Source organism: Macrosteles quadrilineatus, unplaced genomic scaffold, assembly GCF_028750875.1.
Source record: "Macrosteles quadrilineatus isolate MER2022 unplaced genomic scaffold, UCM_ALF_1.0 Scaffold_2__2_contigs__length_208266976, whole genome shotgun sequence".
In the NCBI taxonomy this organism is placed as follows: domain Eukaryota; kingdom Metazoa; phylum Arthropoda; class Insecta; order Hemiptera; family Cicadellidae; genus Macrosteles; species Macrosteles quadrilineatus.
This window is the reverse complement of record NW_026542595.1, coordinates 77,648,957-77,672,877: the sequence shown is the minus strand read 5'-3', so window position 1 is coordinate 77,672,877 and position 23,921 is coordinate 77,648,957. Positions and strand designations below refer to the sequence as shown.

At 33.9% G+C, this 23,921-nt stretch overlaps 1 protein-coding gene across 1 annotated transcript in view; it reads left to right on the top strand.

The window, feature by feature from the left end:
• Window positions 1-23,677, top strand: part of LOC128985649 (la-related protein 1B) — a 103,775-nt gene extending 80,098 nt beyond the window's left edge. The window contains exons 10-20 of the mRNA XM_054405393.1: window positions 5,331-5,404; window positions 5,568-5,713; window positions 9,035-9,254; window positions 10,388-10,570; window positions 13,479-13,705; window positions 14,046-14,197; window positions 15,059-15,203; window positions 15,764-15,873; window positions 18,121-18,254; window positions 18,775-18,961; window positions 19,938-23,677. Coding sequence (XP_054261368.1) covers window positions 5,331-5,404; window positions 5,568-5,713; window positions 9,035-9,254; window positions 10,388-10,570; window positions 13,479-13,705; window positions 14,046-14,197; window positions 15,059-15,203; window positions 15,764-15,873; window positions 18,121-18,254; window positions 18,775-18,961; window positions 19,938-20,083 — 1,724 coding nt within the window. The 3' untranslated portion in view covers window positions 20,084-23,677. The remainder of the gene's footprint in view (window positions 1-5,330; window positions 5,405-5,567; window positions 5,714-9,034; window positions 9,255-10,387; window positions 10,571-13,478; window positions 13,706-14,045; window positions 14,198-15,058; window positions 15,204-15,763; window positions 15,874-18,120; window positions 18,255-18,774; window positions 18,962-19,937) is intronic.
• The last annotated feature ends 244 nt before the right edge of the window (window positions 23,678-23,921 follow it).

Here is a 23,921-nt window from a genome sequence, read left to right as displayed (position 1 = left end):
CCTTTCTTGTGAATTGGCGTTACTCTGGAGGTTTTTAAACAATCAGGAAACTTTCCTTCAATTAAAGCGAAATTTATAAGATGTGTTAAAGGTTCTAGGATAAAATTAACTATGTATTTAAGAGTAAAATTGGAGAGTCCAAACAAATCTTCACTACGGGAACCACTGAGTTTACAGACCAAAGAATGCACTTTATGTTTATCAACAAGGGTCCATTTAAATATCTGGATGTCAGGAGTATTAGAATATGGCTTAGGGCAGTTACTCAACAATTCAAGATGAGTAATTACATTATCATCATTATAGAGTTTATTTTGTGTGTTGTTTGAAACAGAAGTAAAGAAATTGTTGAGAGTGTTAGGTGTTAAAGTTGTTTTGGAAAATGTTTTTATCTGTCCTGATTCTTTTCTGATTATTTCCCAAGCTTTTTTACATGTATTTTTGGATTGAGCAATTAGTTTGTCATTAGCAGTGATTTTGGCTTCTCTTATCTTGTTTGTATACATGCTTTTGTACCTTTTAAAATTGTTCCTATCATTTACATTCTTGCTATATTTCCATTTGTCATACAATAACAATAAATATTTACGCATTGACTCCAATTCTGTAGTAAACCAACTATTACATCTATTATTCATCTTAATATTACTTTTCACATTTACAACAGGACAGCATAAATTAAAATCTGAAATTAAAACCCTAAGAAAATATATAAAAGCTAAGCTTATGTCATTAATAGAATACAAGGTAGACCAATCAATATTACTTAACCTATTGACAAAATTTTCAAGTCTTGTTGATGATACAAGGCGTTTCCTATAGTAAGAATCCTCTTTGTTAACTAAGCAACTGTTATTCTTATTTTTACCAATCAAGAATTTTGAAACCACTCCAGAATGATCCGATATTATTCCCTCCCCAGTAATAAAACAGTGAAGCAAGGCTTGATTATTGACATTAGTGAAAATATTGTCTAAACAAGCAGTTTGTCTGGTTGGTTTGACATTGGTTGGGAACAAATCAAATGACCTAAGTAAATTCAAAAAATACTTTCCCTCTTTATCATTATGGTTTAAGATGTTTATATTGAAATCACCAGCCAGGGCGATGTACTTGAAAAGTTTAGGTTTAGATGAAACAAACAATAGAAGATCTTCCAATTTTCTACAGAACTCTGTAAAGCTTGAATCAGGGGTACGATAAACAGATAAAACTAATAAGTCATAATCTAACAATCTAACAGCACATACCTCAAGTAAAAAGTTAAAGCTAAAATCAGACAAATCTATTTTTTCAAAATTTACACAACGTTTGACATAAATTGCAGTACCTCCATGAATCAGTGGAAATTGACGACAATAATTTGTACCTAATTCAAAATTTTCTGGGACATAAAAGTTAATTTCTTCATTACTAAGCCAGTGCTCACTTAAGCATACTATATTTGACAGGGTTTGGTTAAGAATGATTTCAAGATGGTTTAATTTGTTCCTTAATGATTGAATATTTAAAGATAGAATTACAATTTCACTATTTCTTTGTCCTGATGTGTCTGAAGTCAGCCTAAAAAACTATTTTGCTTACATGCTAACTTAGTATTATTTTTACAATTTTGCAGACTTTTTACACCTAACGTTTTGTTGATGCCGGTTCTTTTAGAGCGTCTCAAGGGTGGTTGAGCAGATGCAGGTGGTGAATTGTCTGTTGTTACCAGGTCCTTAGGAATGTCATTTGATTCTGTTGTGTTGTTGGTATTGCTGGGACTAGTAGAAAGTTTGCTTAAAAAATTGCTTAGCTCGATGCTTTTTATTGAGTCGGGAGTTTCCCAACCTCTAAATCCAGGAGAGTTTGTAGAAGGTGTTGTGATGGTACATGTCTGGGATTCTTTGTTACCTGTTGGAGAACTTTTTGCAGATTCTGTAGTTGTTTTATTTCCACAGTTGTTTACATCTAGGTTTTCTCTCGTCTGTTCTTCTGATTTCTGCTCAGCTGTTGAGATAGCAGAACACAAAGCTTTAAGAAACAGTGGAAAAGTCTGTCCGCTCCACAGAGGTCGTGATGATTTTTCGTGAAAAGCTATTACATTCACAGAGGCTCCGGTCAAGCGTTGAAAGTTGACAATATTATTGGCAAAAATGTCGAGTGATATGTTATCTCTCACACATCCCATGGGGGAGCAAATGAGTCTCTTGAGGCTTTGTTTTTTAAAATCATCTGTCAGTGTTTTGAAAGCCATGTTGTAAGAATCTTCTGTAGGTTTGCTGTAATAGATGTCTTTGGTCACCAAACCGTACACTGTAGCACCATTAGTTACTCTTTGACAAGTTAGGTGGTCCGTTAAAAGGTCTGATGAACTTGGTTTGCCAAAGTGATTTTTAAAAACAACAGCCACTCCAGCGCTCATCTGTCTATCACTGGAGATGTCCGCAGAGATAGAGTGAGCAAATGCCGTGTCCTGATGGTTTTTGAAATCGTTGATGAAATTATTCATGTTGGCATTAATAACTCTTATCTTGGATTTTTTTCTATTAAGACTAGGTTCAGGTATTGTGGGTTTGGTTCCAGAAAGATGAGTAGGAAGAGCGCCACAGAGCATGGCATTATTTGATTTGCTTGTTATAGCCTGACTGACAGATTCATCAGAGTTTTGGGGGATTTGAGATTTTTCTTGAGGGGAATATGAGAGTCCTGTTCTGGAATCATCATGTGAGGGTATGGTAGGTGTTAGACCACCAACTGCATTAGCAATCATTTTGCCCAAAAATGATTTCCCCTTGTTTGATAGATGCAATCCATGTTCAGTGAAGTATTTGTTTTCTATTAAGTACATGTCAATGATATCAATGTTGCTGCTTTCTTCAGAGAGTCTCCATATGTAGTTATTTATCAAAAATATTTTGTAGTGAAGTTCACTGTTACTCGGAATGTCATGTCGGTATGGTAGTGTACAGAGCCAGATGCTTGTATTACAGAGTTTGGTGGCCATCTTCAACATATTGCAAATGTGTTCTACACTATGAATTTCAACATTATTTGTACCACACATAAACACTATCTTATCTTTTGGTGTGAAACTTTTTAGATCGGCTGAGTCAAGTATATCGTTAATTCTTGCATTCGGTTTAACCCAGGAAACAATTCTTTTAGTGGAAGGCAAATATGTGTTAATGATATCAGACAGTCCTCTTCCATGGCTGTCTGCAAATAAATGTACTTTTTGTTCTGCCTGGTCAGTTGATTCTATCACATCAGCAGATTTTATCCTGCATTTCTTAATTGGGCTTGATTTAACTTCTTGAGTTTGATGATTTATGGCTTCAGTCTGGGTGGACGCTGAGATTGACGATTTGACATTCGGGTGTGACACAGCAGATTGAGATGGGGACACACAGCTTTCTTTCCAGCATGCTGACATCAGTTTGATGATATCTAACTTTTTGTTAACAACCATAGTTGGTGTTATGGGCTCAATAAAATTGTCAATGAGGTGTCCGTGCTTGGTGATACTTTCTGCTAGCATGGTCGTATGCAACAGTGTGTAAATTCCACAATCATGTGAATTGGTTTGTTGAGAACATTCAACTTCTCTAAGATCACACGTCAGACTAAGATGTTGATTAATTGTATTTGTTAGAATTGCTGCAGCTGTATGGTTACTTTGTTTAAAAGAGTCGAGGTGGTACCAACACATTTTATTTCTGTCAAGCACCAACAGTGACCAGTGTGTACCACTTCTATCTTCTGTAGTCAGGCTGTCATTCAGTGGTAAGAAAATATACTTAGTTTTTTCTAGTTTCATTTTTGTTAAGTTTTGTGTGACAGATAGCCTATCTCCAAGTTTTAGAAGCTGAACTACACATGGGCTTAACAGCAGGACATTACTGTTACATACTTCCTTTCCAATTACATCATAATATGTTGATATTGTCTCATCTTCCAACCATTGTTTGCTATCTAATAACTGTAACTGGTAAAGCTTTGCCTGTTTTACGGCCTTGTTTAACGATTGTTTCAGTTTCTCATTCTCACTTAATGCCTTAGACAGTTTTTCGTTTGCATCAATTAGCGATTTCTGTGCATTTTTTAATTGTTTATCACTATCATTTAGGCTTATAAATTGTTTTATTGGTGTATTGGTACAAAAGGGACTGCTAGTGTAATTAACAAAACTATTATTACTCTTTTGAAAGCTGTCATCCATTTCATTTTGCTCCAATTCTTCCAGTTTGTTTAATAGTGACTTATTTTTTAAATCCACACTACTGATTCTAGCTTCCAAATTCCCTATATGTTCTTCTAACTCCTCACACTTATTTAATAGCATACATTTCTTCTCTTTATCAGCATTCCAATGATCAAAAAAAGTGGCATTTAATTCAATGAGTTTTTGAAGATTTTCTTCCCCAAATTGATTCATTAATTTACTAAGCTCGAATCTAATCGAAGCTGCAGATTCAACAATGTTTAGATCACTCATTTTATTATCCTCCTAGACTGTTTTAGTAACATAGATGTAGCCGTAAAAAAGACAACAAACAAAATGAAATGAGAAGCCCAAATCCATTATGAATTAAAATAAGTTAAAAAATAATTCTTCATTGTAAATAATATACAATGAATATTAGGTTAGTCACTTGTGTTGATTACTTATCTTGATTCCAGTTAATGTATTATCTTCCTTGACTGTAAATATAACTTCAGTTGTGCTTAGTCTGTATGCAGGTTGTGTATTCCTTATATATAACACCGTTTGTGGAAAATGCAGGTAATACTTTTATAGTGAAAATTTTCTTGTAGGTTATAAATAAAATATTGAGAATATTTCTATAGAAAAATTCAATAAAAACTGACACTTATTTAATAGATGTATAAAGAAACACTGTATCTTTAATTTATAAAACACTTTTGTACTAAAAACTGCATGATTTAATAAAAGTACCTAACTGAAAAATGAGGACTGGTAAAATCTCAGTGGCAAATCCAATTAACCTTAAATGCCCTAAACAGGCTCCTTATACCAACAATATTGTGATCATCTCCGGCAATCAATGTGACCTTGTGAGTTTTGGCTACTGCAATCGGTGAGATTCCCGTTCTTAGAGAATCCAAAAACTAATTAAATCCCAAATTAAATTAGAAAAAAAATCCTCTTCTTAAAATTTACAATAACTGTTCTTCGGAATTAAAATTTACTCAATGTATTACGCAATTAATACAACCCAAGAATCAAAAAAAGGAAAAGGATATAATTTAGAGAAAATTGTATGATACAAAATACACTTGATAACAACTTGTAACATGTAAATAAAGCAATTTACTCGTGGTTTTAGGAGGAAAATCGATAAGCGATGACAGTACAAATGAAGCCAATACCAAACCTTCAGAAGAAGATCTATGGAAAGAAGTAAGTTGTCTTTAAATAGTTTTGCTAGTTAAAAATAATATATTAACAATATGGTCCATGGAAACATCTAAATTTTCTTGTTGCTTAATTAATTTTCCAAACACCCCCAATCACCAATTAAGGATAATTTACTCTCAGTCTACATGTGTGATGTGTGTTGCAGGTGAAGAGGAGAGTGAAGCCAGCAGGGCCCAAACAGGAGAGAGTATCTCTTCAGCACCAGGCCCCAGAGGAGAGAGAAGAGCTGGACTTTCAGTTTGATGAAGAGTTGGACGTTCCTACAGGCAGACACAACACATTCACTGACTGGTGTGTAGACAATGTCCAGTTAGCTGAACCAGTAGTAGCCACTCGCAGAGAATGCTAGGGTTTGAAATTCTATTTTCTCCATTAGTTGTCACTTTGACAGTTGATATGACATAGAGAGCTTACAAAAAGTTGTCCTTTCAGCTGAATTAGTCAAAAAGTTAACGTATTCTACACTAATCAATAATTTTCTTCAAAGTAGTCTGCCAGTGGCTCAATTATAATCTTTTATACTAATCTTTTTTAATTGTCAATAATCAAGTTGTTGTTTACTTTATATTCTGCATGTTGCTTGTAATGCTACCTATCATCTTGTTAATTGCAAAAATGCTGTACTTAATTAATTCATCATGTAAACTGGTCATGGTTGTAAATAAATTGAATTGAATTAAACTGTGTATATTACTAATCTAAAACTAGCAATAGCTTTAACATGAAAATTTAGATGCTATTCTATTCATAGTTATAATGACAATAAAAAAATGCCTTTATTTAAAGCGGTCTTCAGTCAAAACTGGTTTTCAAGACAACTCAAGTCACAAACAATACATTTTATACAGAATTACTAACAGTAGGTGAAACTAAACCAGCTTTAATCTCGCCTTAAATGAATTGCATGACAGACTTTGCATATTTCTTGGGAGGGTATTGTATGCCTGGGGTCCAAAGTATGAGAACCCCTTTTTACCTGTCTCAAGCCGCAATCTCGGCATTTCAAGCAAGCCGTCCTGCCTAGTACAGCGTGTAGTAAAGAACTAGTTGACAATCATCAGCGTAGGGATGTAAAGTGGAGAATTTCAGAATGCTATTGAGTTGAGGTCATGCGTATACAATATGAAAAATATTGGTGCTAGACAAGTTCCCTGAGGGACGCCTACTTCTCTTTGAAGCAAGTCAGAGCACCTACCATTCACCTTTGTCACCTGAGATCTGTGACAAAGACATGTCGAAAACCATTTGAGTGTACTCTCGTGGAATTTTAGAAACTTGAGCTTTGATATGAGCATGTTGTGATGAACTGAGTCGAAAGTATTTGAATAATCAAGCGACGCCATAAAGCTGTGCAACCCTTGGCCCGAAGAAGTACATCGGTCATATTGAGAAGAGCAGTGCAGGTGCTAAAACCTCTGCGGAAACCCGACTGTGATTCTGAAAGTATGTCCGACTCCTCCAGGTAACTTAACAACTGTTCCACAAATATTTTCTCTAAGATTCTTGAACAGGCAGGCAGAATTGATATTGGGCGGAAGTGGCTGCTAGTAGTTGGAATAGAGCACTTCGGGAGCGAATCACAATGCTTTGCTTTCAACATCAGGGAAAACTCCAGTCTCTAGTGACACATTAATCAGATGAGTTATTGCTGAGAGACAATAAGGGCTAACACCTTTTAGCATATCAATCGATATGCCATCGATACCAAATGCATTTGAACTTATTTTATTCATAGTTTTATAACCTGCTCTTTGGTAACAGCACTAAATCTGAAATTCTTCTCCACTGTAATTTTCCTGATGAAATGCCAATCTCTTTTGATCAGTTCTATTACCTGATCCCATACTTGCAAAAAACATTTAATTCATTCGAAGGAAGTTGACAAGAGCTTTATTTTTCACATCTTTCTAAAACGCCACTTTTAGACAGTGTTGACCAGAACTTCTTAGGATTGTTGCAATCTAGATTGTGTGCAAAATATTCTTTCTTGGCCCTTCGACTAGTTAAAGCTGGCCTCAACACTAGGATGGATACAACAGCATATATTCAAAATGCATTTGAATTCAGTAAAACGCAACAGCTCACACATTTGAACTCTTGTGTTGTATTTCTTATTTTTCATTTTGAGTCCCTAAATGATTTTTTAGTTCTTTAATATTATACAGAGGCCACTTATTTTACAGCGCGCTAAGCGGCGGTTATGTTAGGTTGTGTTATTGTAAATATGTTTGTAGGATTTTCCTCGTTTTGTTATAAATTGAGCGATACTAGATGAGTCATACTTTCTATTTATGATAACCCAAACTAACCTAACCGCCGCAGCGTTACTGTATAAGGGTGGTTTCTGTATAATACCAAAGTACTGATTTTTCTATGATTTAAGAAATTTTTCCAATTAAGAAAGTAAACAATTAAGAAAGTAATGGTGAGTCGGTGGCTCAGTTGGTAGCGTCACGGACTTTGGGCCCAAGACAGTGATGTCGTGGGTTCGGATCCTGGTCACTGACACTAAAATTTATTAGTACAGTTCACCTTCGTACTGTACTGGCTCACTTCTTGCTTTGCTGGATACGTTCCACGCACAGATCTGTAGTCTATGTGGACGGGCAAATGAGGAGAGGTCGCCAACCTCTTTTAAATAAGAAAATAAAAATAAAACTCATTTGAATGCAAGATCTGATATTACACTTGCAACACATTTAAAAGTGTTAAAATGTATAAGTCTTGTGTTTAACTCATCAATCTATGTTTATGTTTTAATCCCTTATAGAAAACATGATAAAAATACCAAATTTGTAGATTTTTTGTTAGATTAAATTTAAATAAGATATTGGAATAATATGAGAAACCTACTTTTTTCTGACAGAAAATAAGTCAGAGGCGCTTGCAGTACTCAATGACAAAAATATCATCCTACCAATAGGAGCAAACAATCAGAGACAAGGAAGAGTGGTTTCGGAAGAAGAAAGAAAACAACGGTCGGAAAGAATGAAGAAGTATTGGGCGGACAAGAAGAAGAAACAGAATTTAAAAAGAATCTGACCATTATATTGACTTAAGTGGTCCAATGCTGGCCATAAAATAATAATAAATGATTAAATAAATAAATGAGACACCTACTTGTTTAATATTGGATAAAATGTTGAACTCAGCATTTATAAACCTACCTAAAATAAGCTTTCAATTAGTTTGCATATGAAATTGTTTCTTTTCTCCTTTTTTTTGTAAGATTCTAACTGACAAACTTGTAATTACTTGTAATTAAGTAAACTTGCGTTTGAGTTGAGAAGCCTTCAAGCTTTAGTACGAATTTGAGGTATTTTATTAATTCTCAGTAGACCTTAGTCCACTTATCTGCATTTGTATAATATTTGAGTTATAGATGTATTTTTTACTTACTATTAGACCCAGACGCATCCTTTATCATTTGTCTTTAATAAAAAAAACAAATCCTGGTGGTTAACGTGGTTCTGGCTGAAGAATCAGCTGATATCGTAGTCAGTAACACAGCTACACGTATCATCTCACTCCATTCTACAATATTTTGGCATTCATATTCAGCTCCCAGGCACAATGCTGTCTAATGTCAAAAATAATTGTCATTGGCTGCAGGTCCGAGGATGAGAGTGACGACTACGAGTTGTCAGATCATGAGATCAACAAGCTTCTGATTGTAACCCAGACGGCCGGGTCGTCGAGAAGACCCAAGCATGACGGGTACGATCGCACGGGTGACAAGACCTCCCGGGTCAAGATGACCCAGGACCTGGAGCAAGCTATCAACATCGGGCTGCAGTACTACGAGGAGAACCTCTGGACAGAAAACGACTGGGTAAATATATTTCCTCCACTGCATCTCTTGTTAGGACTTGGTAGGCAGGTAAGTATGTAACTGGCGAAAGATTGTATAAATGTTTTTACATCAAAATTACATGTTCCATGTAAAAGGTTGGGTCCAAACTGTGAACCTAAAAGCTGGATTGTTTACACTTTCATAAAATAACAAGTGGTGAGTCAGTGGCTGATTCGGTAGCACCACAGACATAGGCTAAAGCACAGAAAACATACTACTATAACCCAGAATGCCAACCGCGTGGTAAAAAGCATTAAGTGTTTTGAGAGAGCTTTGCCTGTCAATCGTAGGCAGCGCAACCAGCGTTGCTATGCTGGGTGTATGGCAACGCTGGTGGCGCTGCCTACGATTGACAGGCAAAGCTCTCTCAAAACACTTAATGCTTTTTACCATGCGGTTGGCATTGTGGGTTATAGTAGTATGTTTTCTGTGGCTAAAGGCAGCAAATCCTGGTACCTGCCACTATTTTCATCAGTACAGTTCATCCTTGTACTGAACCGGCTTACCCCTTTCTCTGCTGTATACGTTCCATGCACAGGCCTCTGTGGTCCATGTGGATGGGCAAATGAAAAGTAAAAGACCTAGCTGTGTATGAGCAAAATGAGTTAAAGGCTGAATCGTGTTTTTTGCTGAATCCAATCCCAAATCATCACTACTGTAAATTTGTAAATTATGTTGCAATGTATTAGAATATACTGATAGAATATACTCTTCTCCATCCATTTTTAAATTAATAGCCCTTTAAAACCTGAATTATTTTAAATATCTTATCCGATAAAAAGAAAACTAAGAAAATAAGATCACCAGTTAAAGCGTCTTTATTACTCCAGAAAATAGGAGCTTTATTATACCTATAACAAAAATCTTGTTTCAATGTTAAAATCTGAAACTTTTCTGGCACAAAAAAGTATATGGTAATAAATACGACTCTACAAAATTCTTAAAATCTTACTCACAGATTCAGGCAGTCACTAAGCTCTTAACATAAAACATACAGTCACTAAACTCTAACATCAAACATACGATATCTTTCGTCTTTGTTAGTATTTCCCTTTATTAATAATCTTTTCTAGGTCTACACTTGACCCCTAATTCAACATGTATTATCACAGGTACAGTCGTCATCTGGTAGCTACAAGACTGTGAATGTCATAACTCAGGAAGACTTTGAGAAGATGGCTCCTAGAGCTCCTCGCAAGGTCAACCCTGAGGCACCTCCTCCTCCACCTCCCTCTCTGGCCACAGCAGCTGCCTTCCCTCACAATGAGGACACAGACCTACTGGAGGTGTCTAATGTAAGTACTGCCTAGAACACAGCTGCCAAATCGAGGACTCATTAGACAGTTTGGCAGTCAATCAAAAATTAATTTCGCTACGCTATTCTACAGAAACTCAGCTTTTTATTTGATTGGATAGGGTTTATTGCGTGAGAATTAAGCGAACAAAGGATAAGCAGTAGGGGTCTGCGGTACAGAAAATTTAAGGTCGGTACGGTTCGGTACGGTACAATATTTTGTACCTCGGTTCTCGGTACAAAATCGGTACGGTACGCGGCTACCCGTATTTTTGCGGTTTTCTTCTCAGAACTGTATCTAAACCATTATTTTTAACTTTAATACATAGCCATTACAATGAAAATGGATAGTATCCTACATTCATGGTTTTCTAACAACAATTAATGTACCACATATTATTAAAACAAAACCTTTTACTACTACGAGGATTGTGTCAAGAAAAATCACAGTTGAGATAAAGGCTTTACCTATTTTACTCTGAGATACTTTGAATAGCCATGATAAAGTAGTTTAAAAATAGGATAAGAGTTTTTATGAATAAACATGTTTGAAACATTTATTGACAAGATAATTTCACAAAACTGGTAACCAACACAATGTCTAGTTTTTTTATTTTTTTTTTTATTTTAAAAACATATAAAAGCATTCAGTAGAAGACAGTGTAGTTTTGCCAGCTGTTCACAGCAGATGACAATGAAAAACTGGAGGTTATGATGAAGTAATGGCAAAGACCATTTTTGTTTATCAGCTTCAAAACTAGTTAAGTTATAAGATGGATACAATTCTTGCAAAGTTTTTTTTCTGAAACTAAAATTTGGATTATCACAGAGTAAGATTTGATGTTGGGCAATTAGACTTTATAACTGTGTAAAAGGTGTGTATCCCTGAATTTATAAATTGCATTCTACACTTATTCACTGCCAAACATAATTCAGTAGAACCTTGATGAACCGAGAATTACACTAGCCTACATAACTTCATTACCCCAAGTAAAATACCAAGATAATTTTTATAATTGTATTTGAATCGTATAATCTTAGTTTGTTAAAAATGGATTGTATGTTCAACAATAATTGCAGTCCATTATTGTTAAGCAGTATGGTCCCAAATTATTGTTTTTGATTTTGAAACATCACAGTTCATTTGACAAAGTTATAGTTGAAGCAGCTCAATGTCAAGTCACGCACGCTTGTGCAATAGTTTGTTTACATGCTTTCTCCAGACCACGGGGGAGGGGAGGGTCTGATAAGCCGTCTATTGTTCACCCCCAAGAAGGTCCGACCCTCATTAGTGCCGCTCGGCTGCACTCAGTGGGGAACCCAATACCACAAATCAATCTTTTAAATGAATACAAATATTTGGTAATAATTGTTTTATTAATATTCACCTTGAAATTTCAATAAATTTGGTGTAAAATTTGACAAAAATCTGCCATTTGGACCAATTATTAATACAATACCAAATACCAATAAAGTAGTACATTCATTGGTAATTAAATAATAGGTAAAAATTTACCGATTTTCGTCAAGTTTTACCCCCTGCTGTGCGCTATGTCACAAAAGCTGATAACGACATGGGTGATTAGTAACCATGGCAACTTGTTGAATGCGTGATGAAGGGAAACCCAAGAAATAGAAGAACAAAGAGAAAGAATTGTTATCTTTATACCCTTTTTACAATTTCCGTTATTGTTATCTTTATGTAAGATTTTATGATTTTGTTTTATAGGTTTATAAAATAATTCTTTTTAACTACGGGAATATCAATTTATAATTTATCAATGTGCTTCTCTTCTGAAACAGCAATACCGGATGCATAGTAAAGGTCAATGGCCTAAAATATCACGATTGTGCAATATTGTATTTTGATGTTGAAATTAAAATCACGACAAAAGTTTGTGTATATCCATGGTCGTCAATAGAAAGATAAAATATCCATAACAAATATTTTAATTTATAAAATAAGATTGTAGATTAGTTACAAGTTTAATATGTAGCCATAAACAGTTTTATGGCAGTAGGCAATGGCCAGCGGCAAATTCAATATTCACGAAAATACTGATTAAGTTAGAGATAACATTTAACAGTCATCATAAAACTATTATTTTTATGATAAAACAGAATTGGGGAAAGTCGTAAAGAAATAAAAGTGATAAAACTCAACAGTTCTTGGAAGTACTTCAATACAACAATTATTGTCGTGATAAAATGTTAATGGATTTGGGACTGCTAATGGGTTTTTTATTGCATCATCACCCTAGTAATAAATTATGAAGATCGTAAACAAACATCTGATAAGACTTTTATGTGCTCGGAACCAACTGCCGTTGACTACGATAGTAAACTGAAAGTAATTTATTATTATAATAGGCTGTACCGAACCGAATTTGTACCGTGTAAAATGCTGTGCCGAACCGATGACGGTAATTAAGCTTGTACCGTACCGTACCGACTTTTTCGGTGCACCGCAGACCCCTAATAAGCAGGCTTCCCTTAAAATTACCTTTACCCTTATAGGACCTCCAGAATCTAATGACTCTTAATGTTGAAAAAGGGGCCAGTGGCCGCAAAATATACAGCATTTCCTTTATGTCTTCTTTTGTGTTACTTTAGTGAAGTGGGATGCCTACAATTTTTTAGGTAAGCCTGCTTCTACTCTACTTTGTCTCCTTAATTCTCAGCTTTTATATGTATACTTTTTTAAATATAGTAGATTAAACCAACAGTGTTCAGCAAAGTGCCGTCTAATTAAAAAAATGCTTCCGCAAATGCGCTCATTTTTTTCTGAACCATACAAATAAATGTTCTATGCAGAAATGGCTTAAAACTATGTGAATTTAGTGTGCCATAACAATATCGTAAATAATAGAAGGTAATTTCTATCAGTGACCGACCATCGTCTGTTGTAGGAGGTAGAAGCCATGGAACAGAGCAAGACAGAGTCCAGTGGTAGAGTGAGAAGGCCGATCCCTCCTCACAGACAAGCTCCGAGGTTCTTCGCCGTAGTCAAGGACCCGGAGAGGCCAGAGAAGGGCCGCAAACGCAAGACTCGGCACTCCAGCAACCCTCCTGTAGAGCATCATGTGGGGTGGATCATGGACGTCAGGGAACATCGGCCTCGCACCTCCTCCATGGGGTAAGTCTACATAATCACAACACAATTCCTTTGGGTATTTGATACAGGCACTATGATTACTAGCGCTTCGGAAGATTGCTCTGACATTACGTGATTGGAATGGACAAAAAAATTCATCTAATAAAACTTTTTCATGGTAAATTTCTAAATATAGTCAGCTTACTTACTTTTCCTATGGTTAAAAAAATTGTTTCTGATTTTCTACAAGAGTATACTGTTAATGTATAGGGCATTAATATATTATCCTGATACAAAAAAGGTCTGTGTTTTTTAAAATCTTATACATCAACCATTCATAAAACTTGATATTTATTAACTAACAATGTGTTATAACCTGCAGGAGCAGCACAGGGACCAGTCCCAACGAAGGGTTCCTCTCAGGAGGCACTCCTAGCTCCTTGCCTACATTCCAGCACCCCTCACACTCCCTGCTCAAAGAGAACAACTTTACACAACAAGTCTACCACAAGTACCACTCCAGGTGTCTCAAAGGTAATACATTGATCACATTCTACTTTATAGGAAGTTAAAGGCAATAAATTTTAATCTTATTTATCCGTTTAATTTGGACAAAACCCATGTTAGAAAATTGTAAAACAAGCTATTAAGACTAAGATTGAGCCACAGAGAAGTAAGATAAAGAGAATACAATCTTTGAGGACAACCGTGCGCTTTAGCTCTGGTATGTTGGGGCGGAAATATATCTTGGAACGAGAAGAGAAGAGCCTGATAGCATTGTACAGCAAAGGCCTTCCTATAGCTGTAGTATGTGATGGCAAGGGGGAAAAGATTGGGATGGGGCGACTAATAGAATTTTCTCTAGACACTAGTGACTGACTAACTTAAGTATTCATTAAATGTATCCTCTGTTTCTTACTTCTCTGTGGTTGCGCTGACTCCAATTCTTAATTTCTCAAAACCTGCAATGTCTGTTTGTAGTCAATGTAACGGGAATGCCTTGAACCTCAATGAAATTAAGATCAACTTCTGAGTTCACTAAACCATTATGAATTAAAAAATGACTAAATTATTCAAATATTGTAGAAAAACGGGTATAGTGTCAAAAGGTTGACAAAATTTTGAATGAATTGATAATTAATGTTAATCTATTAGAAAAATTTTCTTTTGAGAATTTATTAAACCTCGCTGGTTATCTTTAAACCGATTTGTTTTTCAATTGTTTATTTTAATATAATCTGGATTTAGAATTGAGAGGAACGTTTTAGCATGAATACATTTTGAGTTGACACATTAAAATTTAAAAGTTAATTTAAGTTCCCTGAACAACGTAGATTATTGCTAACAACAAGCTTCCAAAAAAATTCTGTTTATAACTGATTGATTATTTGACAGAACGCAAGAAACTGGGCGTAGGGCAGTCACAAGAGATGAACACGCTTTTCCGGTTCTGGTCGTTCTTCTTGCGAGAAAACTTCAACAGGAACATGTATCAAGAATTCAAAACCTTGGCTCTCGAAGATGCTAAATCTGGCTTCAGGTGACTATTTGGTTATCAGATAATGTTAGCTACCGAGAAATTGGTATTCTCAGTGTTGAAAACCTAACAGTATTTTTTTCTAAAAGTAAAAGTAAGGTTTTTTTGGGATATACAACTTAACTCTTCCTTAATCAATATCTATGATTAGTTTTCTTGTTTATAGTTTAAATTATGTTTTAAGAGAAATCCTGGTGCCTGATTAAGAAGCTCTTTAAAATTTAAAGGACGTCATCTAGCTTACCTGGGGGAAATTGCGTCCAGGGGCTTTTGCAGGTACACACAATAAAAGTTTAAATAACAAAATCCTGAAATTTGCCTATAGGACCTGAGAAAGTAGATTTAAAAGAACATAATTTTTTCATTCTATTTTTAAAAGAAGTCCTACTCTAGGACAAAAAAATCTGTGTTTTGTTAGTTTACCTTTTATTGTGTATTTATTAAGCCTTTAAACTGTAAACTATATTTTTCTTAAGTAAGTTAGATGAACTCTATCCCTTTCCAAACAAGACTTCCTTGTTGTTTCTGTTGATGCTAAAAACATAACGTTTGTTTATCTGTAGGTACGGACTTGAATGCCTCTTCAGATACTACAGCTATGGACTAGAAAAGAAGTTCCGACCGGAACTGTACAAAGACTTTCAGACTGAAACTATTAACGATTATGAGAGTGGTGAGTATTCTTTTTAAATATTACAGACATTTATAATATATATCTCTATAATTCATAGTAATAACCCTCAAAATTGTGTGCACTCTATTCCATTTCCAAACTCCTAGTTGAAATGTTAGTATTGTTATAAATTTCTTTCTGCATTATTAGTCCTTAGGTGAAGTTTCTTAAGTCCTTCTTTTTACAAACTATTTTACAGCTACCTTTAGACTAATTGGTTTTTCATTACCTTTTATCAGTTCCAAATTGTAACCTTCATCAAAGTTTTACATGTTTTGGCGAGCTACCATTGTCAAATACTTCATTCCAGGAATCTATATATACTTATTTAATACGCAAGCAGGATTTTTGTGACAATTACTCCTCCGAAACTACTGAACCGATTGACATGTTTTTGGTGTCATTGGAAAGAGCGTAACGTGAAGTAGTGCAGGAAACTTTCTTTTTAGGGAAATAATTAGAGAGTGAGGCGCTGGGGCCCTTTAAAGTTTCATATTTCTCCATAAGATTAACATGGGAAACAAAAATTGTAGGGATGGTCAAGTCTCGAAATTTCGGGAAATTTTCGGGAATTTTTAAATCTCGTTACACGAGACGAGATTTCTTTTTGGCCGAGATTTTTATCGAGACGAGAAAAAAAAAAAAAAAAAAAAAATTAAAAACGCCTGCAGAAAGTCAATGCAATACCCGCAATACAGGAGCGTGTTGTAGTTGCGTTTCCTTTGCGAAGGCGTTCTTATTTAATTAATTCTTCAAATGTAAATATTACTTTAATTATTTTAATAACATTTGAAGAGTTTTTTGTTAAGTGTTAGCAGTGTGAGGAATGTTTTATTACTATAAAAAAAGTCAAAACAAGTAACTATTTTATAAAAATTAATATTTTATTTTATGATTTATTTTATTTTAGGATAAGTTGAACTCTATCCTAACTGATATCACTATGTTTCGTAATCGTAGGCACTTTTAATAAGTTAGGCATGATTAATAAAAAATGTTATGCTGATGTTTTTTAATAAAAGATTGTAAATATTCTTGCCTATTATCATTATTTTTGTATTTAAACAGTCATCTAACAATGTTACAAAATCAGGTAAAAATTCCGAACATGCATTTCCCGTTGTGTATGAGAAGGGAAATCCCGTCTCGATCTCGTCTCGAAATTTTATGAGAAATAAAAAATCTCGTCTCGTCTCGAACTAAAAATCCAATCTCGCCCATCCCTAAAAAATTTTTATGAAACTCCAGCTGTTGTCAGAAATTAAAAGTGAGAAGAAGAACATATGTTAATTGTAAACAGTCCATAAGTTTGCTAATTTAACAGTGTGCTACAAACATTTACTGACTTGGTTGAAATGAAATATTTACTACTTGAATTTGGGTTGGCGTAAATATTACAATGGAAAAAGTGAGAGAGCCTGGATAAATTGATATACTAAAAAGAAACCTGAATCGACACTGTGCTGCATTTCTTGGTAATCATTGAAAGAGCCGATTTGCAAACTATGGAAACATAAGTCAAAGAACACCAAAAAGGAGAAGAAATAGAAATGATCAGGTTTTGAAAAATGATAAGATTACAAGAAATGTTAATTATATCGATCTGTTATGTACATCTTGAGTATTTCCATAATCTTTGAGTCGAATCTTTCTAAAGTCATCGTTTTAAAATAACGCCTGTAATACTTAGCAACAGGGACACTAGTATACATTATTTCCGCTTGGATAGCTTTATTTTCAGTGCACGACAAGTACATGTAACACACGACACGCACAATATATAAATATTGTTTTGTCTATCACGGGTACGTAACATTACTGGTACTCGAGCGGGAACAGACTGTCAATGGAGGGTTCAAGTCAGCGCTATCTGTTTGAATTATCTTTGTTATCTGTTGTGGTCAGCTGATCAGATTTGTTTCTTTGTGGTAGTAGCGAGTTAAAAATTATATTTGACTTAAATTGTAGTTTGTCATTGAGGATATAAGTATTAAAATCCGAATTTTGTATCGATTTAAAAATTTTGAACTCCTCGAAGATGTCAATTTTATTTCCCTTATGACAGTAAATGTAGGACTTGCAAACCAGTGTTAAATACATATGTCATTCATATTGTATTTATTGTTTATAAGTTGTTGGCAAATGTTGACTTCTTTACCAGATCATTTTACATGAGGCAATTATAATAATGATAGAACTTTAAACTGGTAGAAATAATTTAAGGTTAATTAATTTTTCTTTTTGCAGGCCAACTTTACGGACTTGAAAAGTTTTGGGCATTCCTTAAATACTACAAACATGCTCAGAAATTACATGTTCTACCAAAGCTCAAAGAACACCTGTCTAATTTTAAGACGATAGAAGACTTCAGAATATACGAGGTAAGCTAATAATTTTGTATCAAAAGTTTTCAAATAATTAATAAGATTAGGGTTTAGAATGGATTGTCTTTTATTTAAACTTGTGAACTTTATCAAGAATATATCTGGTTACTTTTGGGCTGCTATGGGTTTGAAGCACAAAAGTAAAATCAGTTTACAAATCATAACACAAGGTTCTTCGACCTTCTTATGACAGAACCTTTTTCCGGATAACACCTTAAAAGATAACAAACACCAATCAATTTTGAATTAACTAAAAACTGTTATGCAATATTAACCAATTGATTTCCTAGGTGAACTTGTTGGTTGTTAGTTTTTATTTTGATTTCGGTTGGCTTGGACACATGCAGTATCTTTACCTTTACCTTCTGTCGTGAACTTTTACCAGAGAAAACTGGATTGTTCATGTCAATAAAAAAAACATCACTTCATTTTGAACTTTTCAGTTTGAATCCATGTGCAACATGTTGTAGTTTTTATGACAATGACTATGGTGCTATTAACCACTCTGTTTATTTAGCCGGCTGAGGAGATGGAGGGTTATCCCGGGGGTCTGCGGGGCCTTGCAGCAGCCAAGAGACGCAACAGGTCAGTGTCAGAGTCAGCCACATGGGAGTCCACGGCGGGGCTACGACGATACAGCAGCGGGGGCATCATTAGACAACGGGCCGACTCCACAGGGGCTCGTCGCAGATACGACTCAACCGGTGAGTGCACTACAATGAAAAATCTGTTTACTACTATTATTTTGCAGATAGGTTTGTATGTCGACGTTAGGCTCCAGCTCAGAACAGTTTTATTTTATAAGTTGCTTTCAGGCCTAGAGGGTCAAGGCATCATCACTTAGCTAAAGGTATTGGTGAGTGACAGGATTTGAAACGGGTATCTAAGAACCAAGGCCAAGATGATATACAATGAGACCATTTCAATCCTCTGTATAAATTATTAAGCCCAAGTGTCATCATTTCAATTAAAATTTAGTTTTAAATTATAGTGGTTAAAATTAAATTAGTTCAGGAAACTGGTACTAGGACACTAATGTGTTAGGCCTACTTTTAAAGTCATCAAAGTATTATCTTCGAGTTTGTTCTGCTGTTGTGATTTGTTCATGGTTGTGTTTCCCAATTACAGTAATTGTGCGTGTTTTTTTGTAGTATTCAACTAAAACTTCTTTAACAACTAGATAGCACTTGTTATTTATTGATGGCTATTTACCCTATCATCTGCTATAATTTGAGTTAATACTAGTGCAACAAAACAGCAGAACGAAAAAGTATTGTTGACAGATTTAGAGGATAGCAGGCTGACCTAAAGCAAACTCTCTCGTCTTTATTTGAAAATGCTGTCAGTGACAGTAAAATGTTCTAATATTTGTGTATATAGTGTTTAGTGTTAAGCTTTGTGTCTCTTGTGCCAGTTTGGACTCTTTCCCTCTCCAACTGACTTGACTTGCATTCAGGTAAGCCTGCTATCCTCGAAAAAAGAAATCCTAAAAACCTAGGCCCTTGTGCTCTATTACATCTTTAACCTTGTTGACACATTGTTTTACTTAAGTTTTTTAGACAAATTTGTTTTGAATTCATTTTTTGAATTTTTAGGCTAAAAGTTTTGAGCCAGTCAACAGGTATGTTTCAGAAAACCAAACTTTTAGTAGTGATCTTTAGTTGTGTGTCATTGTTGCAGGTGATGGTAAGTTTAGAAATCGTGTGAACTTTGATCTTCCGCCAGACAAGAAGCACTCCAGTTCAGCTCAGAACATTATGTCACCTTCGTTGGCAAGAAAGAAACTGACCCAACAGCAACAGAAAGCCCCTGCCACGGTAGACTGATCCTCCTTACACCTTGGTGTCTTCCACGCATGGAGCAGATCAACGTCCAAATGGTGATTCATTTGTTATGGCTTTAAACCACGCTTATAGTTAAAAGTTTTATAGTTTCTCTAAGATCCACTATCAGTTCTCCCTATGTACCAATGAGGATCATAGTTTGTCCATAATAGTGAATCAAAATGATTCTTGTCATCGATTTTTCAATATGCAATATTTAAGTTTTATTAAACATAATAGGTATCCATCTAAGCTTTGTAATCATAAAAAATATATATTTGTAATTAATTTTTTTAATGTTTAAGGGCCATTGCTCTATTTTTATAATTTATCTCTTTCTTTACTACTGTTATATTTGAATATCATTAAATTAATTATTTTCAAACTTAATGTTTGCTACAATTTAATTTTTGGTAATATATATTGTTTTTAATTGTATAACAATATTTATTTAATACTGTTTAAAAATCTTTAATAATTTTTCTTTTAACTTACATGATTGTACATACATTTCCCCATATTCATAAGTAAATTACAAAACTAAAAATATTAAATATATATAGGACTATAAAATCCTTAAATAATGTATAAAAATACAAATTTGAATGTTTTATTACGATTATAATGTAAATGTATAAATTATGAAGCAAAGATAGTTTTTGTATGTTGATGTGTATCGATCATTTTATTTTGTACAATTACTCCACAGCATACTTGTGTGATTACAGCTACTCAGATAATCCAAATGAAAGCTAGATAAATATTTTGATATAGCACAAAGCTAAGTTTATTGTATATTAGATAATAGCCTAAGGTTTTAAAGTGAAATGCCAGAAGCTAAAACATTTTACTATCCATACATGAATAAAATGTTCAAAATTGGGATTTGGGCATTCACTTTTGGAAATTCAATATGATAGTTGTAATCTTGTATTTAAAATAATATTGTAGCTTTTGTATGTTTTATTAAATTTGATTAATGTTTTACGCCTTGATTATATGAATGGCCCCACAACCTGATTTCCATATTACATGTTGCTCTGTTAACCAACTTCCTTTGTTACTTTCACTTTGTTGTTTTGTTTTCTTTTCATCGGGTATTTTTCAGGATGTTTATAGTGTACGTTATGTTCTGTATTCAGTCAGATTTTATGTTAGTACAGTGGCTGTTAGTTTTCTTGTATTTTATTTCTAGTTATTATTAACCCTCAAATTGTCTAAACTCACCGTAGTGTCATATCATATCTAACTTGGAGAAAGTTGATATGTTTGTTATACATAATATTAGATTATAATATCCTTCTTATGACTTACCACCTCTATTGGCAAATCGATAACCGAGTATTACTACCGAAGTCTTTTGAGGATATAATTCTAGTCCAAAACGGTTTATCAGATAAAATTTAGCTTGGCGCAAAAGGTTCCTATCCGAAATTGTTACCGACAGTCATTCACGGCCCAACCCGTGATAACGTACTTGGGTGCGTCACGTAGTTTGTTAGGCACAACGTAGTTTGTTGTTAGGATAGTCGGGGGTTTTCAGTCGGGATAGCCATGTTTGTTTACGTGTATAACAGTCTGTATATTGTTATCTTATTATAACCTGACATTTTTGTTTTGGTAGGTGCATAGTTTCTAATGTGTGATTTTTTGCTTAATTGTAATTGTACATAGAGTAAGTTAAGTGTAAGTAGTTTAAGTGAGATGTGACTGAAACGAAAGATAATAGGTTCCAACATAATAGGTTCCAATGTCGGTTTTCTTTTATTCAAAATTACCACCTATATCCTCAGTTGCTCAACGATCCGTAGTGTTGTAAATAATCTTATACATATAAATATATATATATATACCTTATCCTTGTGTAACAGTAAGCTTGTATATTACTGATGTGCTTCATGTTCAATATACTTTTGGTTACTTTTACACTTTTTGTATTCTTTGACACAGTGCCTAGGGAAAAGTTCTAACTCTGAACGCGTAGACCAGGTTAATCTGTTAAAATTTTAATTTTTGTGTGCCAGAAGTAAGTAGTGAGTAAGTTTATACAATTAGCTTATCTGCTAGCTGAATAGGTTGAACCGTGTAATTTAAATGTTATTGCCCTGAAACTAAACTGAACATTTAACTCTGGACTTCTGAGCTTTTGATCTACAATGCATTTAAGTTTTCTCAAGAAGTAAAGTACTAAACATTTTTTACCTGTATACCCAGTAGTTTTAGTTTTCAACTTCACATTTTTACCTGAACAAAGTTTTCTCATTAAATCTTAGTGTAAGGTGACATTAAATTAACATTTTCAAAATAAAGTTTAGAAGTAGATGTTGTACTTTTATACATGGTGCTAAAAACTGAATTAATCGATGAATGCCCTTTTTGGAAATTATCCACTAGGATATATTTTTAGTTTAAACGTAATTAAAGGTTGTTATATCAAAGATGTACTTTTAGGTTGAATCCTATTTGTAACTTTGTTTGATATTCATAATCTAGCCGTTCTAGCCAGACAATACTTATTACTTAATGCAATTCTTTATTTTATATATCAAAGATCATAAATATTGTAATATTATTTTGGGGAACTTTTATTTTTATTTGTGGTGTGGTTTCGACCTTTCTTCATTTTTCCTCTAGTGAGACGCTACTAAAATTGTTTATCCTTATCATCACTTAAAAGGTTGTATTTCTGAATCAACAATAAGATATTTGTTGTACATAATTAATTTTTAAGTTATTTTAAAGAAAAGGAAGATTTTTTATGTTTAGATTGTTTAAATTGTTGCATGACTAAACTTTTTTTTGAAATTTGTTGGTTATGTCTTTTAAATCAAAGGTATTGGTTATTTTTACAACAGGCACACTTGGTTTTAGTGCCTTTTTTGTGTCACAGTTTTGGTAACAGATGTCTCCATAAATAGTGACTTGTGATATGATTTTCTTATTCAATAACGTAGTTTTTAGTTTTTTGGCTAACATTATGGCAATAATAAATTATTATATCGTTTGTGTCTGCAACAGTAGATTGAATTTTCAGTTACAAACTATTTCAAGATTAAGAGATATTTAATTTACACTTCTTGTTTTATGGAAGAAAGAATTATTTTCATAAAAGTACATTTTGTGTTTAGTTACTCAATATTCTGGATGATGAATTATTATTCAATCACATTATACTAAATTAACAAAAGATTTTCTGTGTCATTCAAGAAGTAATTATTATGTTGTTAATTTTCATTTTACATTGCATTTAGAATCAAAATGGAAATTCAAGAAGTTGTTGTAAGACAGGTGTATATATTTCAACTGTACATTACCCATGATTCCACACTCCTTGGGGCTCTGTTTTTCTCTGATTTGGTCTCACATTTCTAGTTAAGTTTGACTTTTCTACAATTTAGGGATGAGGTTTGGGGTTATTATAGTTTTTTTTAGTGTTAAGTGCATTTTCTCATGTAATCATTATCATGGTAATTTTAAAATGCGTGTTTATATAATATTTTTGCGAGTATGTGTTAAGGATAGTCATATTAATATTAATAATGTAGTTAAGACAAAAAACACAAAAAATAAAAAAATAATAAAAACTATAAAAAACGATTTAAAGTTTCCTTATTTTCACCTGATGCATTAACCCTTTGAGGTTTAATTTTTTTTCATTTTTCGGCAAGTATAGGTTGCCATTTGAGCATTCGGGAAAATGGCGCCCGATGACCTATACTCACCATTTGACCACAAAGGGTTAAATTAATTACATCTTATTAATATCATAATTCTTTTGTGAATGAAAAATATAAACAACACTTAAAATATGTATTACAAAGTGGTATTGAAGTACAGGATT